The sequence below is a fragment of the Lipophrys pholis genome (genome assembly GCF_963383615.2).
Source record: "Lipophrys pholis genome assembly, chromosome: 2".
Taxonomy (NCBI): domain Eukaryota; kingdom Metazoa; phylum Chordata; class Actinopteri; order Blenniiformes; family Blenniidae; genus Lipophrys; species Lipophrys pholis.
In genome coordinates this window covers 11,569,186-11,583,353 of record NC_137636.1, presented here as the reverse complement: position 1 = coordinate 11,583,353, position 14,168 = coordinate 11,569,186, and the positions used below count along the sequence as shown (strand labels likewise).

At 42.6% G+C, this 14,168-nt stretch overlaps 1 protein-coding gene across 2 annotated transcripts in view; it reads left to right on the top strand.

Moving 5' to 3' along the window:
• The window catches only part of kif18a (kinesin family member 18A), a 30,061-nt gene extending 24,290 nt beyond the window's left edge, over window positions 1–5,771 (top strand). Inside the window, exons 15-18 of one of the 2 annotated variants that reach the window (XM_080458536.1) lie at window positions 1,298–1,682; window positions 4,783–4,875; window positions 5,001–5,098; window positions 5,184–5,771. In XM_080458536.1, coding sequence (XP_080314662.1) covers window positions 1,298–1,682; window positions 4,783–4,875; window positions 5,001–5,098; window positions 5,184–5,317 — 710 coding nt within the window. In that variant the 3' untranslated portion in view covers window positions 5,318–5,771. Of the gene's footprint in view, window positions 1–1,297; window positions 1,683–4,782; window positions 4,876–4,997; window positions 5,099–5,183 lie in introns of both variants that reach the window. The other variant, XM_080458535.1, reaches the window with a different exon arrangement.
• Window positions 5,772–14,168: the final 8,397 nt, after the last annotated feature.

Genomic DNA, 14,168 nt, shown 5'->3' with positions numbered 1-14,168 from the left:
TACTCGATGATATATGAACAAAAACTGACTGGTTTTATTTTTAGTTCCACCCAAAACAGCCCCTACGTTTCCTTCTTTCCATCTTTTTTTTTTTTTTTAAACCCGGCTGTAAGATACTCGCTTTCTGGGATATTTTTAAAATGCTGCTGCTGTTGAGAGAAACGGGTCGTGTCACAGCTTCATTCTGACATTGTAAAGTTTGTTTGCATGCGTAGGAAGATGCAATGTTTACGTAATTACCTTGTGATGTCACAAGAAACACTTAGTGCTGATCACTGAGAATTAGGAGTAATGCGCTTTCTTCTGCTTTCAGGTTTTAGACTGGGAGTAGTCGGTACAGTAATAAATTGGCTCTTTCTTTTTTTTTCTTTTTGTTAAAAGCTGGCATTGTGAAGGAAGGCTTGAAATACTTTGAATTATTTTTCAAGGACCAAAAATGGGTCAAACGCTAAAGTCCAGAAAATGATGCGAAGGTCTGTTGACAAAAAAAAAACAAAAAACCTCATTCAGTTGCTAAGAGTTTATCACGTCAGTGCCGGCGGCACAACCTCCCAAATGGAGAAATGACACGTCAGAATGATAACCGTATCTTTTTGAACTTACATGATAACAGCTGCGGAGGTGATGTTCATTTTGTTAGCAAACACTAGAGTTGCAAACTAACATGAAGGGTTTGCTGCCACGCAATATCCTACGTCTTGTCAAGTCAGAAAACATCCGGAGCAATAATCACTGAGTACACCAGGTGCAGATAAAAGCTCAAGGCAGAATTAAGGGCACACAGGGGCGTTCCCTTATGATTTATTGGAGCGTTTTCTAGTCGATTTGTCTCATCTGTGCTTTGCAAATATTTGGGATTCGATAAGGAAGCTTAATTAATATTGTTATCTACCTGTATGAGACCAATTATCACTGCATGGCTGCTTCTGACGGTTCAGGAAATCCTTCAAATCATAGATGTTACTTAGTCAAATTTAATGCTTCTGACAAAATAAGCATCAAAGTTGTGAGACAGGTGTGTTCATCGGCAATGAGAAACCCAGAAGTAAGTTCAGTGTCCATCACATCGGTACAGATGAAAGCAGCAAAGCTTTTATCAAGTCGTGTCTTTTAGTAATATTAAAACTTTCCTATCCCTCCCCTTTTATCCAGTGTGAAGACAACAATCAAAAGTGCAAATACAGAGATCTCTCTGATAAAAACAAATCAGAGAAACGACGCCACCTCTTGACTGTCATTGGGGTTTTAAAACTCCTTGGTACCATCGATAACATTGTCACTTTCTTTGGTTCTGTAGGTGCAGTACAGCAAACGGATGCATCCCACAAACTACCTCCTAAAATGCCCATCAGGAGGAACCTGTGTGCGTCACTCCCACTGTCGAGTCCTCGGACCGTTGCAATGACCCAGAAATTTGAGGAGGGCGTGTTCCCCATCCAGTGCACGCCGGAACCCGTTCAGACATGTGCACCGGCCCGGCCACTGTGCCCCTCCAGCACCCTGGACCCCAACATGACCTTTGACGTCATGGACAACGACGATGAACAAACCGCAAGTAATACGACCATCACAGTGGGCGCCGGGGGTCAGTGTCAACCACCGCAGTCCTCGGATGTCCCCGGCCCAAGTGGACCTCACCCACTCCCCAAGCCCAGTGAGAGGAATCAGACGCTTTCTAAAAGGTGACCAATTATTCACTTTGTTTAAGCTTTCTGTGTTTGTGGCTGAGTTGGTTTACTTTATCCATACAAGGCGGCTTTACTCCCCGGACATGAGCCAGAACATTATAGGGAAAACACACAAACACTCGCACACATTTACACGAGGAACTTTGAGCCTTCAAATATCCTCAAATGCGTGTGCTTTGACTGAAAGAGGACACCAAAGTTCCAGTAGAAATCCCACGCATACACAGAGAAAACATGCAAACTCTGCACCAATCCAATCCAGACTAAAACCAGGGACCTTGTCACTGTGAGGCCATACCACTACACCACTATGCAGCCCAGACTTTATTCTCTCCTCCACTACTGGCCAGCTCACTTCTTTTTACTTACACATTGATTGGGAGTGTTTATAGACTATGGATTAAATTTTTTGTGGCCAATAGAGCAAGTATGACAAAACGCTGTGGCATTCAAAAACAAGAGTGAAAAGTTTGAAATATTTTCTATTTTATGTTGAAGTATCTTTATTTTATGGTGCTTGATCTGTCATTCGTTATTCAGCCACCTTTTCTTTACACATCTCCACTTTTGTTTTCCAAAATAATCAAATGAGCTCCATCAACAAAGTTAGGCCAAACTCTTTCTGCCTCCTGTGCATCTTTCAGCTCCACCTTGACTCAACTCTCCCCGGGGAGCCGCCACTCGTCCACCCCGCACATCCTAAAATTGCTTTTCTACAGTTTCCAGCGTGAAACCAATGTACCAAGTTGTTGAGTTTCTCCCTGTGACTCTGTTTGTCATTTACAATGGGCTTGTACAGAGAAATGATTTCAGTGGTAAAGCTTTTCCTTGCTATCTAAATGCAGTGATTTTCCTTCGAGGTTTGAGCGTTCCTGTTCCAGGACGCCGCCGTCCTCAGGTGCTAAGTGCTCGCCCAAAGTCTGGATTAACTCTGATCTTTGGAATTTGAGGACAAACAACTCGTGGTGCTACATTGTGTTTGTTGGGCGGCACTGCGGGCTTGAAGCGCTCTGGTTTTGTTTGTGGAAGAGTTTCACGGTTTGAGGGGATGAGTTTTCATTTTGAGGTTGGTGACGAACAAATTTATCCAAGAGAAGGATTCCCACTCTGCGCCGCCCGCCACCTCCACCCGAAGACGTGAAGGCGCTGCTCAGCTCAGCTGACTTAAGCTCCCCGACCCAATGTTCCAGTCTAGAAACTCGCTGCTGGTGAGAATACTTATCCTATTTGCACTCTGGTCTCCATCTGGTTTTGAATAAGGTTTGGAGGATTTACCACTTTTAGATGGTTTAGTTCCCGTCCAGACTGAGCGCTCCGACAGCCGCCGGAGGGGCAACTTCTCAAATAGTTTTGGAAAAAAATTTATGCAACCACTGCAAAAGATTCCCATGTTATTGCCCTGTGAATCAACATGCAGCCATAACATTATGACCACTAACAGGCCACCTGGCTAACACTGATCTAGGCCTGTAACTAACGATTAAATTGCTAATCGATTCATTTGTTATTTTTTATGATTATTCGATTAATGGTTTGTTTGTTTTTCAATAATAAAACAAATTGGTTTTGCCTTTATTTACCCAGGTAAGTTATTAAGAACATATTCTCCCCCGTTTCTTGGGCCGTTTGCCAGCCGCCTCCACCGTCTTGCTGAAAGCGCAGACTGCGCTGGAGCACACGTGACACAAAATCAGGCCATCTGTTGGCTGTTTGCTGCTTCTCCTGCTGTGCTGGTAGATTACAGCCTCGGGCGGCTCATTACTGCCACACTTTGGTGACTGCAAGAACAGATTGGTTGACAAATTTAAAACAAAAAAAAAACGTTTATGGTAAAAAACTAATCAATTAGTTGTTTCATCCCGAAACTGATCACTTCCTTACTATGGCTCCAGTTGGTAGATGATGCAGCTTATGAACATTTTGTCCTCAAACTTCATTTGTTAGAAAGCAGAAAAAATGGACAAGAGGATCAATGGTGATAGAAGTTGTGACGGCTGGGTCAAAGAGTCTCAAACTGTCGTGGCAGGGAAAGACGTGCAGAGCGACAGCTGGCCGGCGTAATCCGACCCAACAGACGAGCCGCTGATGCCCAAACGCCTGAAAGCTGTAATGCTGGTTTGTTGGGTGAAAGGCCGTGGAGTCCAGGCCTCCGTAGGTCAGGGAGGACTGGCTGGCAAAAATTAAACAAGCTACACAAATTTCATGTTACGGCTGATCGCAATCTGTCACCAATATCCATGTTTACAACGGTCTGTCTTTACAGAATAGATCGTAGCTTCAAACGTGAAATAAGTTTTTGAGGGGTAGGAGTTAAGTTTTTTTTTTTTTTACATCTCCCTGCTCCTTTTCGACATACAAATGTGGATCAAGTGGATGTGTTGTTTCTTTGTTGTTGTTTTTTTTTTTCGTTTTACCAATTTAAATTTAAATGTTTCTCTCCTTTCTTTTTATTAAATACATTTGTATGTTCGAAAGTTGTCTGAGTCCGGTCGTAGGTATCGCTCCTTGTTTTGCATAAAATTTTTCTGTATATATTGTAATTATATTATATTTGAAAAACATCTTGGTGTGAATCCCACCACTCATTTAAGTCAACGGCAGGGTTTTGTTTTTCTTCTTTGCTAACTACTTCTTAGTGTTTCTCACCCTTGGGTGTGTAAAGTTACCTTTCATCTGTGTGGTTAAAACTAAGTGGGTTCTTTAGTATTTCCTGGTGTAAAACAAAGCGATGTCACCAGAGTCTGATTTTTAGCCGATTGCATAATCATATGGGCTCACGTAGTTTTAGGTTTGCTTCATTTGAAAATATTTGAAAAATGTAAATTGAAGAGAAACACAGCGTGGGAACATTGCATTCCTCCTTTATATCCTGCAAGTGGAAATTGTTCAGATTTAGTCAAGAGAACAAAATTTGCATATCCAAATTTCGGAGTGCTGCTGCATTTTAATGTTACATCGGTTCAGGTCAGCTCACGAACAATACCATCGGTTATGGGGTTTGGTTGTTGTTGTTTTTTTGGTCATCTGATTTTGAATATTGTCTTATAAAGTCCAGACGGTGAGAGTAAGACGGTGACCATGTTTTTCTCTGCAGACAAGCGGAGCCTTCGCTGCAGGACGTGAAGGGAACCAAACCCACTTACATGCACATGACGTCTGCAGCACAAGGAAAGCGGAAACTGCACCGGTAATCTTTCTGTTGTTTCTCTTGTTATAATCACGTCGAATCTAAAAGTCGACAAGCATCTGTGGCCATTGGGAAGCTGTGGTGAAGAACAAAATGACCACGGCGCCTGTCGTTTGTTGCAGCAGCCTCGGAGAGGCGATCTCACAGAGCATCTCCGCACCCAAACGAATGAAGAAAGATCCTTCAGCCGTCCCGAGGCCAGTCAGGGTGCAGCGGTTTGCTGGTAGGTGTCGACGTGGAGCTGAAGACGGGGGGGGGGGGTTTACATTTGGTGAATCCTGACCGGGCGCTGTGGTTTCTCCCGTCAGGCTCCGAGAACAGGCCCGGCAGAGTCGTCAGGGCCATTTCTGAAGGAAACCTCAACCTCATGGAACCTCACAAATCCAGGTCCATCTTCTACAAAACATCTCAGCAGTTCAAGCGAGTCACCAAACGCATGTGACGCCGCCATGGCGTTTCAATCCGGCCATTCTTCAGTCTACGTCCGTTTTCATCTCGTGGGAATGTGTCGACAAATCTAAGTAGCATTGTTCTGTTTCATGTTTTTATTCAGCTTCACTCTGAAATAAAATATACGTGACTGTATATCAACATTATGTGTGGGGGTTTAAGATGTTTCATCACTTAACCTTTTTTAGATTCTGAAATTCTCTCTTTTAACTGTTCTGCACACTGATATTAAAAACTTACACGTCCTGTGGATCTCTGCTGTTTATGTACAGTATGTGCTTCAAAGTTATCTTCAGTGATTGTCTTCTAGATGAGTGTAATTCACAGGGCAGCTGATGAAACGGCTCCTCTGAGCGGTTTGTTCTTTTAGTCTCTTGTCTATGTTGTACAGTTGATAACAAGGCGCTCTAGATATTTCCTAATAAAACATGCTTGTGAGAGAATCTGTGGCTGTTTTTCAATGAATTTTCCAAAATGTAATATTGTTGTGCCATTCACGTAGCGTGTGAATCTTTTCTCGAATTGGACGAGATGTTCTGACACTAAATAGGTGACGGCGGACAGGATCAAAGGAGGTGAAAACTACTGTGGTAAGAAAAATTGAACCGACCTCGGTGACTCCCCGCGTCCCCGCTGTCCAAACAGGAAGCATTTTGGAAAAGTGAGGGATTCGTGATTTATTTATTCTGCTTGTCAACGGTAAATATTAGATTTTAGTCTTTCAAACTGATTTCAGAGTCCACATCTGATCTTTTTCGTGGTTGAAGGTTTTTTTTTATTTTTGTTTTTTTATTTTATTGACAAGTTTGCAATCTTGGACGATGAGGATTTGACTCCACTCCGTATCTGCGGAGTTCGATGGCCGTTTCCCCTTGGTTATGTCCAAACCGTCTGTAGGCCACCGCTCCCGACACCAGGCCTCCGCGTCACCGCCCAGAACGTGTGCTGTTCGCCCGCGGCCTGACTCGAGCCCCGGACCCTGAATGAATCCCAGCTCACCTTGGAAATTTCACTTCCTCGTAGACACAACTGCCAATTTTGAAGGAACAAAAAATTTTCTTTTAAAAGATGAGGAAACGATTCTGTTTGTATTTATAAATCAATTTTTATTTTATTTTTTTTTATTTTTCAAAGCGTCCTTCAGTCTTTGTTAGGATCGTTGTTGATGCTGGGTGCTTTATGAGTCTTTGTACCATTATGTGGTATAGTTCACATTTTCCACACTTTCATTTATTCCTAATATCTGATGTGGTCGATATCGCTCTCCAATGAAGCAAAACCAAACACTGTTTGTACACAGGATAAATTAACTTATCTAATTCAAGTTATATAGAGTACTGCCATGTACCCGCTTGTGTTTCCTTAAATTAAGTTCTAGAAATTGAATAATGTGTTCTTTCTGTGTTGGCTCATTTATCATGGTTCCCAACAAAAATGTCTATTAGTTTAAAAAAAATAAAAAAAAATGTAAAACGTTCCTCTGGTCACATGACTTTCAGGAAGTAGAAGACACACTGGAGGGAAAACGTGAAAAGAGGGAGGGTAAACATCACTCTTTAAATCACCTTTTAGTCACAGCTCCACTGTGCTTTATTGTTGTGGTAAAGCATCTCCCTTCTCTTATATTTATTCCTCTTCTAACTTTTGATAAATGTTTGTATGAAGTCCTTTTTGGCTGTTTCATGTGTTGGCTTGTTCATCACATGGGTAAAAATGTCTGACGTTAGATTCAACATGCCTTCCTCCAGATGAAATGATTCAAACTTTTCCACCTTTTAACATAAGGAGGGGCCGCATGGTGGTATAGTAGTGGTGTGTGTTTGTGTGTGTCATATTTCTGCCTTCACTCATAGTCAGCCAGGATCTGCTCTGTGACCCTGAACTGGATAAAGCAATAAGAACATGGATGAAATATAAAGTTTTAATGGTGAAATGGCATAGATGAGTAAGAATGAGTCTGACAGGAAGCTGCGAGATCAGAGAAAACGTGGTTGGCTGGATTGTGTAGTCGTAAAAAAAAAAAAAAGTTGGCAAGTCCTTGATATTATTGCACCTTAAAGGCAGAAAACAGTTCAGGATACAAGCTTAAGGGATTGTGTTTCCATCCTACAGTTATCAAGTGTGCAAAAAAAAAGAAAAAGAAATGTGAAAGTGCCAAAAATTTGGGACTTTTTCAGATATAGTTAAAAAAAAAACTATTTCCACTAGGAAAAAAAAAAGTGTCTGGCATGTCAGCCACTACAGAGCCTCAAATCAGTCCCCTCTGTCCCAGTAGTGGAAAAACAAACTTCCAAAAGTCAGACCTCCGCACATGAGGAATGGACAATATGATGAAAACAACATGTGTATCGCTCATCTTTAACTGTCTGTTGGCGTCATAAACTCATCATCTGACGAGATCTTTGCTCTCGGCATGTGGACTCTCGTACGTCACGGTGGGTGAGTGCCTCTGTAAAATGGTCTTTCTAACAGTTCCAGGGGAGAGTGGAACCTCATCGCCAGATACAAGTTCTTTTTAATGGCAAAGAGCAGTAAGTCATATAAGTAACTCTTTCAACATTCACCTGTTATTGTGTGAATGGTGAAAGGCATTCACACCGTAGCTATCCAAGTCTTTATTATTATTATTATTAGGTTTCACTCTCTTGTACCTTCATTCAATATACCTGTCATTATGTGTGGAGATGCTTTAAAAGAAAAACGTTGCTGCTGAACACCTCTTTCAAATGCTATTTTGAGTACTTTTGTGTCTTTCTGTATTTTTACCCTCATCAACGTGGAGAGTTTCTGGAAACAGGCTTTTAAAAAATTATTATTATTGTTGTTATTATTATTATTATTAAAAACTGAAGTAAAAAAAAAGATCCTGGATTCATCATGAAGGTGGCACCTCCTTGCTCTGTCTGGAGAGAACTAGACTTGTCACTTTGAATTCAGTCTTGCAACTTTCAGTGGCACAGCATTCAGTGTGATCTTTATTTTTAGCTCAGGAGCTCAATGCATATATCAGCACTGTACTGCGCAAGCACTGACACCCTCTCATGCTCTCATTCACAAGAATCTCTCCATTGTGTGTGTGTGGGGTGGGGTGGGGTTGGGGGTGGGGGGGGGGGTGGGGGTGGGGTGTGGGGGCGGGGGGGGGGGTGGGGTGTGTGCGCACACAAGGAGGCAGGTCTTGGCTAAAGTTTATTAACTTTCTCTTAGCCAATGGGGCGCCTTGTGCGTTTTTCCTGCTGACCAATGGGACAGATTGAGAGGTTGGAGGTGGGTGTTGCTTAGCAACTGCAGGTAGAATCTCAGATCATGTCGGACCCATTGTTTTATCTCTCCTCCCTGAGAGACATTACATGCTACGTGTTGTCATTTGTTAGTAAAAAAAAAAAAAAAGAAAGAAACACCCCTGTGCAAATGCGTCACAAAGTTGTTAACTCTATTTCTGTATTGTTAAACAAAGATCACAGTGACTTTAATGCCACCGTGCCCTCAAGACAGAGCACTTCTTTCTTGTTGCCGATTTGTCATGTTACTACATGCAAGCCGCTCTTATTTCCATCAGCGAGTCACGGGAGCACATGCGAGGGAATTTTAATTCCATTATTTTTTTTATTTTTTTTCCTGCCCCTCGTCATGGAGATAGTGACCTCCACCGAATCTCATGCAGACTCACAGACGAGTGATTAGAAGCGCAGACGAGGAAGCTCAAAACAAAAGACGTTGCACATCGAGGAAAACGTCGCCTCCTCCTTTTGAAGCATCTGCAACATTTTCACCTGCCACGCCCCCGGATCGACCGGCACATTTCGGCACACGCTCATTAGTAAAATTATTAAGACTGCTTGTTGTAGTTTCTGTCTGGAGAGGCGCCGGGTGAAAATGAGCTCATGCTCTTGGTAAATACATGTTGTGAAAAGAGGTGCGTGGACAGTGGGAGAAGAAGCTGTCTACATGGGGGAGTGTATGATCTCTCCCACAGCGTTCCTGACTCCCACAAGGCCACACTTCACAGCTGTGAACTTTTCATCCCCTGTCTAATTAGATGACCCCCATATCTTAAAGCAATATGTCAGAGTGGAGCAACTCGCGAAGGGCTGACCGCCAGTACTGGCTGTCCTTTCGCCACTGGTAGTGGCGCTTGTTTGGCTTTTGTTTTTACCTGTGTTATCCTTGGAATACGTGTGTGTGTGCGTGTGTGTGGATGCACACAGCTTGACTCATATTGATGTGAATATATCAAAATATTCAAAATATTCAAATGCTGCTTCAAATATTTGTCAAAAGCAACCTTGGTATTTATTCTTTTTAAACTCCTCCGCACTTCTCCTTTGGGGGACATTGATGCTTTTGCAGATATTTGAATTTAAAAGAATAAAGGGGGGAAATCTGTTGACAATGTTTGCTATAAATAGGAATACATTTGAAATAAGTTGAATTTTTGTATTTATTTTTTATTAAATTTTTTTTAAATATGGACGCAGGAGAAAAGTACAAAAGCTCCTGTTCGTACTGCCGTCCCGTCCCGTGATGCTGGATGCAAATATTTAAATGGGGTTTATGGAAATTCCTGGGATGCAGCCTGGTTTGGCATGTAAAACAGGCCCGCGGAGATTGTTGTTTACAGCACCAACATTTGTGTCCGGTAAATCCCACTCAGACACGAGAGGGAACAAACTGGACTGGGAAGTGAAATCAGGTGTGATTGTTGAGCAAACCGAGGTACATCCGGGGAAATACTTTGGTATAAGAAGCAGGTGGATCCGCAGAAGGTAGGCCCAGTCATGTGATCACTTTGTGTTGTATTCTCGCCACTCAAATATTAGTACTGGTGCTTTTTTTGTTTTTTAATTTTAGCAAAATATTCAAACTGGTCTTTTTTTTGTTTTGTTTTTACGGACTGTTAAAGGCTGAAATATCTAATCCACAAAAGTCAATCATTTAACACAAGAATACTAAAACTAAATGACAAATATATTTAAAACGGCTGCACGTGTGTCCGCGGTTGGTTTGCCTGTTTTTGCACGCGGGAGAAGGAAAGATTACCAGGAGGTGTGGTTGACTTTGTAAAAACGAGGCCCTGTCGAGCTTCAGTAACAACAGACATCCGTCCTCAAGGACATCATACTTATACTGTCTGCTCCATACAGAAAGGAAGAGGAATCACAGAAAAGCAGATGGTGCACAATGTGTTTTTGTACTTCCCGTCGACGGTAAACAAAGGAACAGATTATTTCAGCGTCATGGCTGCAGGAGAGATTTAATCCCATAACATACGGATACATAGATCCGGTTATGTGTTTGTGGCCCTCATTGTTTCCCCCGGAGGTTTAGGAAATGTTTCATGCTTTAACCTGCTTCTGCATTTTAGTCCACGAAAGAAAAGAAAAAAATTGCGAGGAAGCAGATGTGGCAGCGAATACCTGGCTCCCTTTATCAATACACAGCTGACTGTTTGACAGGACCTTGTGCGGTGGTAATCGCGGGGGGATGGGTGAGATTTACAGTTTCCTTTACCAGGTAATGTCTCCAGTTGTGAAACAATGTGACAGAAAATCAGTACATCTGTGATGGCTCAGCAGTGTTCTCTGCCCCTCTACATTCTCCTCCAGGAGCTCATCCCAAGCCCACCTCAGACGTACTGTATGTAGCCTGCCGATGACTCATCCTCCGGAGAGTGAGCTGTATGGTGCAGGTAGCCTTGCAAATAAACATTTCACCATCTGCAGAGTCTACTGAAGTACTTTGCCGACTTAAAGTCTGATCCCGCAGACTGCAAATACAAAACTCTTGACGGACCCGTTCTGCCGGCGAGGCACGCGGTGTCGAACGTCTCCCCGCGTTGGTCTCTCCCCGCCGTGTCACGCGTGACAAGACCGTTTCCACCAAATCACACACAACACGAAGACACCGCTTCAGGCTCTGGATTTCTTTTTTTTTCTTTTTTCTTTTTTTTATTTCTCTGGTCATTTTGTTTATTGAAACAGCAAATTTGTCATCATTGCAGCAATTGCCATGGAGACAGGGTTAAGTCCCAAACCTACTGGTATTACACAGTGCATGAGTGTGTGCTCATTACTGTTCACCGCAACTTCCAGGAAAGACTGCACACTGAGTGCGTGTGTGACTCCACCTCTTCGGGATGGTGAGGGAATATGCGTACATTCAAATGATCTTTGATTCCCAGCAGTCTCTTGCACCTGTTCCCTTCTAACGCCACGCAAAAAAATACCCCCCCCCCCCCCCCCCCCCCCACCCCTCCGATCCTCGTTTGGTTTGCAGCATCCCGCAGTCCTGTCGTCCTGACTTGAGGTGTTTACCTTATGAAGTTTGTCACTAATGAGGGGGATCTCTCCTCTGCATGATGAAACGGCTTCAGTTAAAGCGCCGACGAGAGCTTTGTCTCCACTCTTTGATGTAAATTAGACTTTATTAGTCCTCGTGGTGACATTTGCCCTCTTCCTCTTGCCTGTCTGAAACATTTGGCGGGACTTGAGAACCTTGACCTTGCGCGGAAGATATGACATTGTTAGATTGTGCTGATCAAAACGAGCCTTTAACCACTTGTAGCCTGAATTTGTTGCCGTCGTCCATCCGATTCATACAACTCAGAGGTGCACAGCTCTGGAGACGATTCCTGTCCGCTGACTTCTGTGCAAAAAAGGCCAGTTCATCACAGGAGAACCACAGAAAGACGTAGACACACACACACACACTCACACACATAGAGAAAAGCATCCAAACTCCATAGAGGGATCAAGTTGAGTGTATTCTTGCTAGAAGGCAAACACAATAACCAGCACACCACAGTTTGACCCACATTGGAAACCAAAAGAGTGATTAAACCCGATCACAATGCTTTGACTGCAGATTAATCTGTGCAGAGAAAGATTCTGATTATTCCCCTTCTCATCTCCCCCGTTGGCCTGTGTTTACATTTCTGCTCCGTAACCAGGATATGCCTTCATAATCCACAGTAAAAATAATAAGAAAAAAAAAAAAAGGGCATGAAATTCAACTGATACAGTCTTTTCTGCAGCCGACCTTTCCACCGGAATTGTCCTTGGATTTCATTTGAGTGAGCTAAATAATAAGCTATAAATTCTGTCAATTATCAATGTTTATTTTGCTTCAGTGAAATCATGTTTGAAAAAAATTGTAAAGATCATCTAATGTCATTTTACAAGATTTGATCAAGTTAAAAATGTGTGCAAATTTAACTTATAAGTCAGTGAATTCTCCTCCGCTTGTATCTTCTCAGTTTCACCTTGGAATGTGTTAATCACAAACTTAAACTTTATGTTCTTTGTCTCTCTCTAAACCAGCAGAAAAATTGTACATCCACTGCAGCTAATGTGGGGAAAAGCTTGTTTCTCCTCGGGACACGCTGTTGATGCAGCCGTTGATGCCGGCGCTAAGTGAGCCGGCTCTGTTTGACTGCAATCTCCGGAGAAAAAAAGATCACAGATAGTCGTTACTTTTATCCAAGTCGTTTTTGCATGAAACACAATCCTCCTGCTGACCAGTTTGGCCCAGCTCGCCCGGCCGGATTTGGCTTGCGGGCCGTATGCTTGACATCTCTGACTTGGACTCAGATAGCCTGCAGAAATGACGCAAATGGCCGGAGCAGGCTTTTACCTCACAAGCCCCGATGCAGAGTCCTAGTTAGGCTTGTCAAAATGTTCCAACGAAACATATACCTGCAGAGAACCTGGTGTGAAAGCACCCTGACAGCCTTTCAAGTACCAGAAATTGTTAAATTATTTTGAAATCAAATTTTTTATTTTTTTTTTAAAAAGGAAAAGGCAAATACTAGAAATGTTGTAATGACTCTTCAGCTTCCTCTTGTTTGAGTTCCTCGCCATAAGCTGGGGTTCCCTGCTGCAGATATTTATTTTTGGGTACTTTCTAAACAACAACCAGGCAGCCCATTAAGTTGAAAAAAAAAAGAAGAAGATGCATTTCTCTCGCTCGGGCCAGTTTAAATAAGCACCTTTCCCTGACTTCCTGCAGGGAGGAAAGAAAATGTAATCTCCATGCAGCACCCCAGACCTCTTATCCATCCCAGCATCCTTTTCATTTTGCAACTTTTTACCCCGGCCTAATTGGTTTTGTTTCAAATGAAGCTGGAGCCACGTCCGTGTTACACCCACTCAGGTGTTTTCACCGGCTTCGCCTGATGAGACCTCCTCTCTGGGCTGTGTGGGCGCGCACACACTGCGCACACACTGCGCACACACTGCGCCGGCTACACATCTGCATCACTGCTGCAACACTGGTGCACCTCTTTTAGTTGTAGGTCTGCACGACATTCTAACTTTAGCTCGATGATATTAACGATAATATAACTTGTCTAGTCATCTCAGGTCACTGACTTTGGAGAAGTTATGTGTTAGTAATGTGCCTCATCTTTTACCTTTTTTGTGTTTTCTTTTAGGAGCCCTTCTTTTTCTTCCTGACACAGAACTATAATTCACCTCCTATTTCAATGGTAGGTTTTCATTATTCCTTCAATTCGCTCTTTTGACAAAGTCTTTTTCCAGGCAGTTCAGAGGAAGTATTGGGCAGTAGAAATATGTTATACTTCATAAATATTGTTTATCTTAATTTTTACGCTCTTTCAGAATGCATCCCATACTGATCAATATATTGGTCTTTGCTGGATGTAAAAACCACACACTGTGTTTATATTAACTGAAAACTTGTCTTTTCTTCTAATTGTTCATATGAGAGGTTCATTGTCAATCAAACCCTGTTAAAACCTATAAAAGGACTTTTCCCTCTGAATCCTGGTTGATTGCCACATCTCCTGCCTCCCACATGTACTGTTGTACGTCCCTTTACCCTGGACT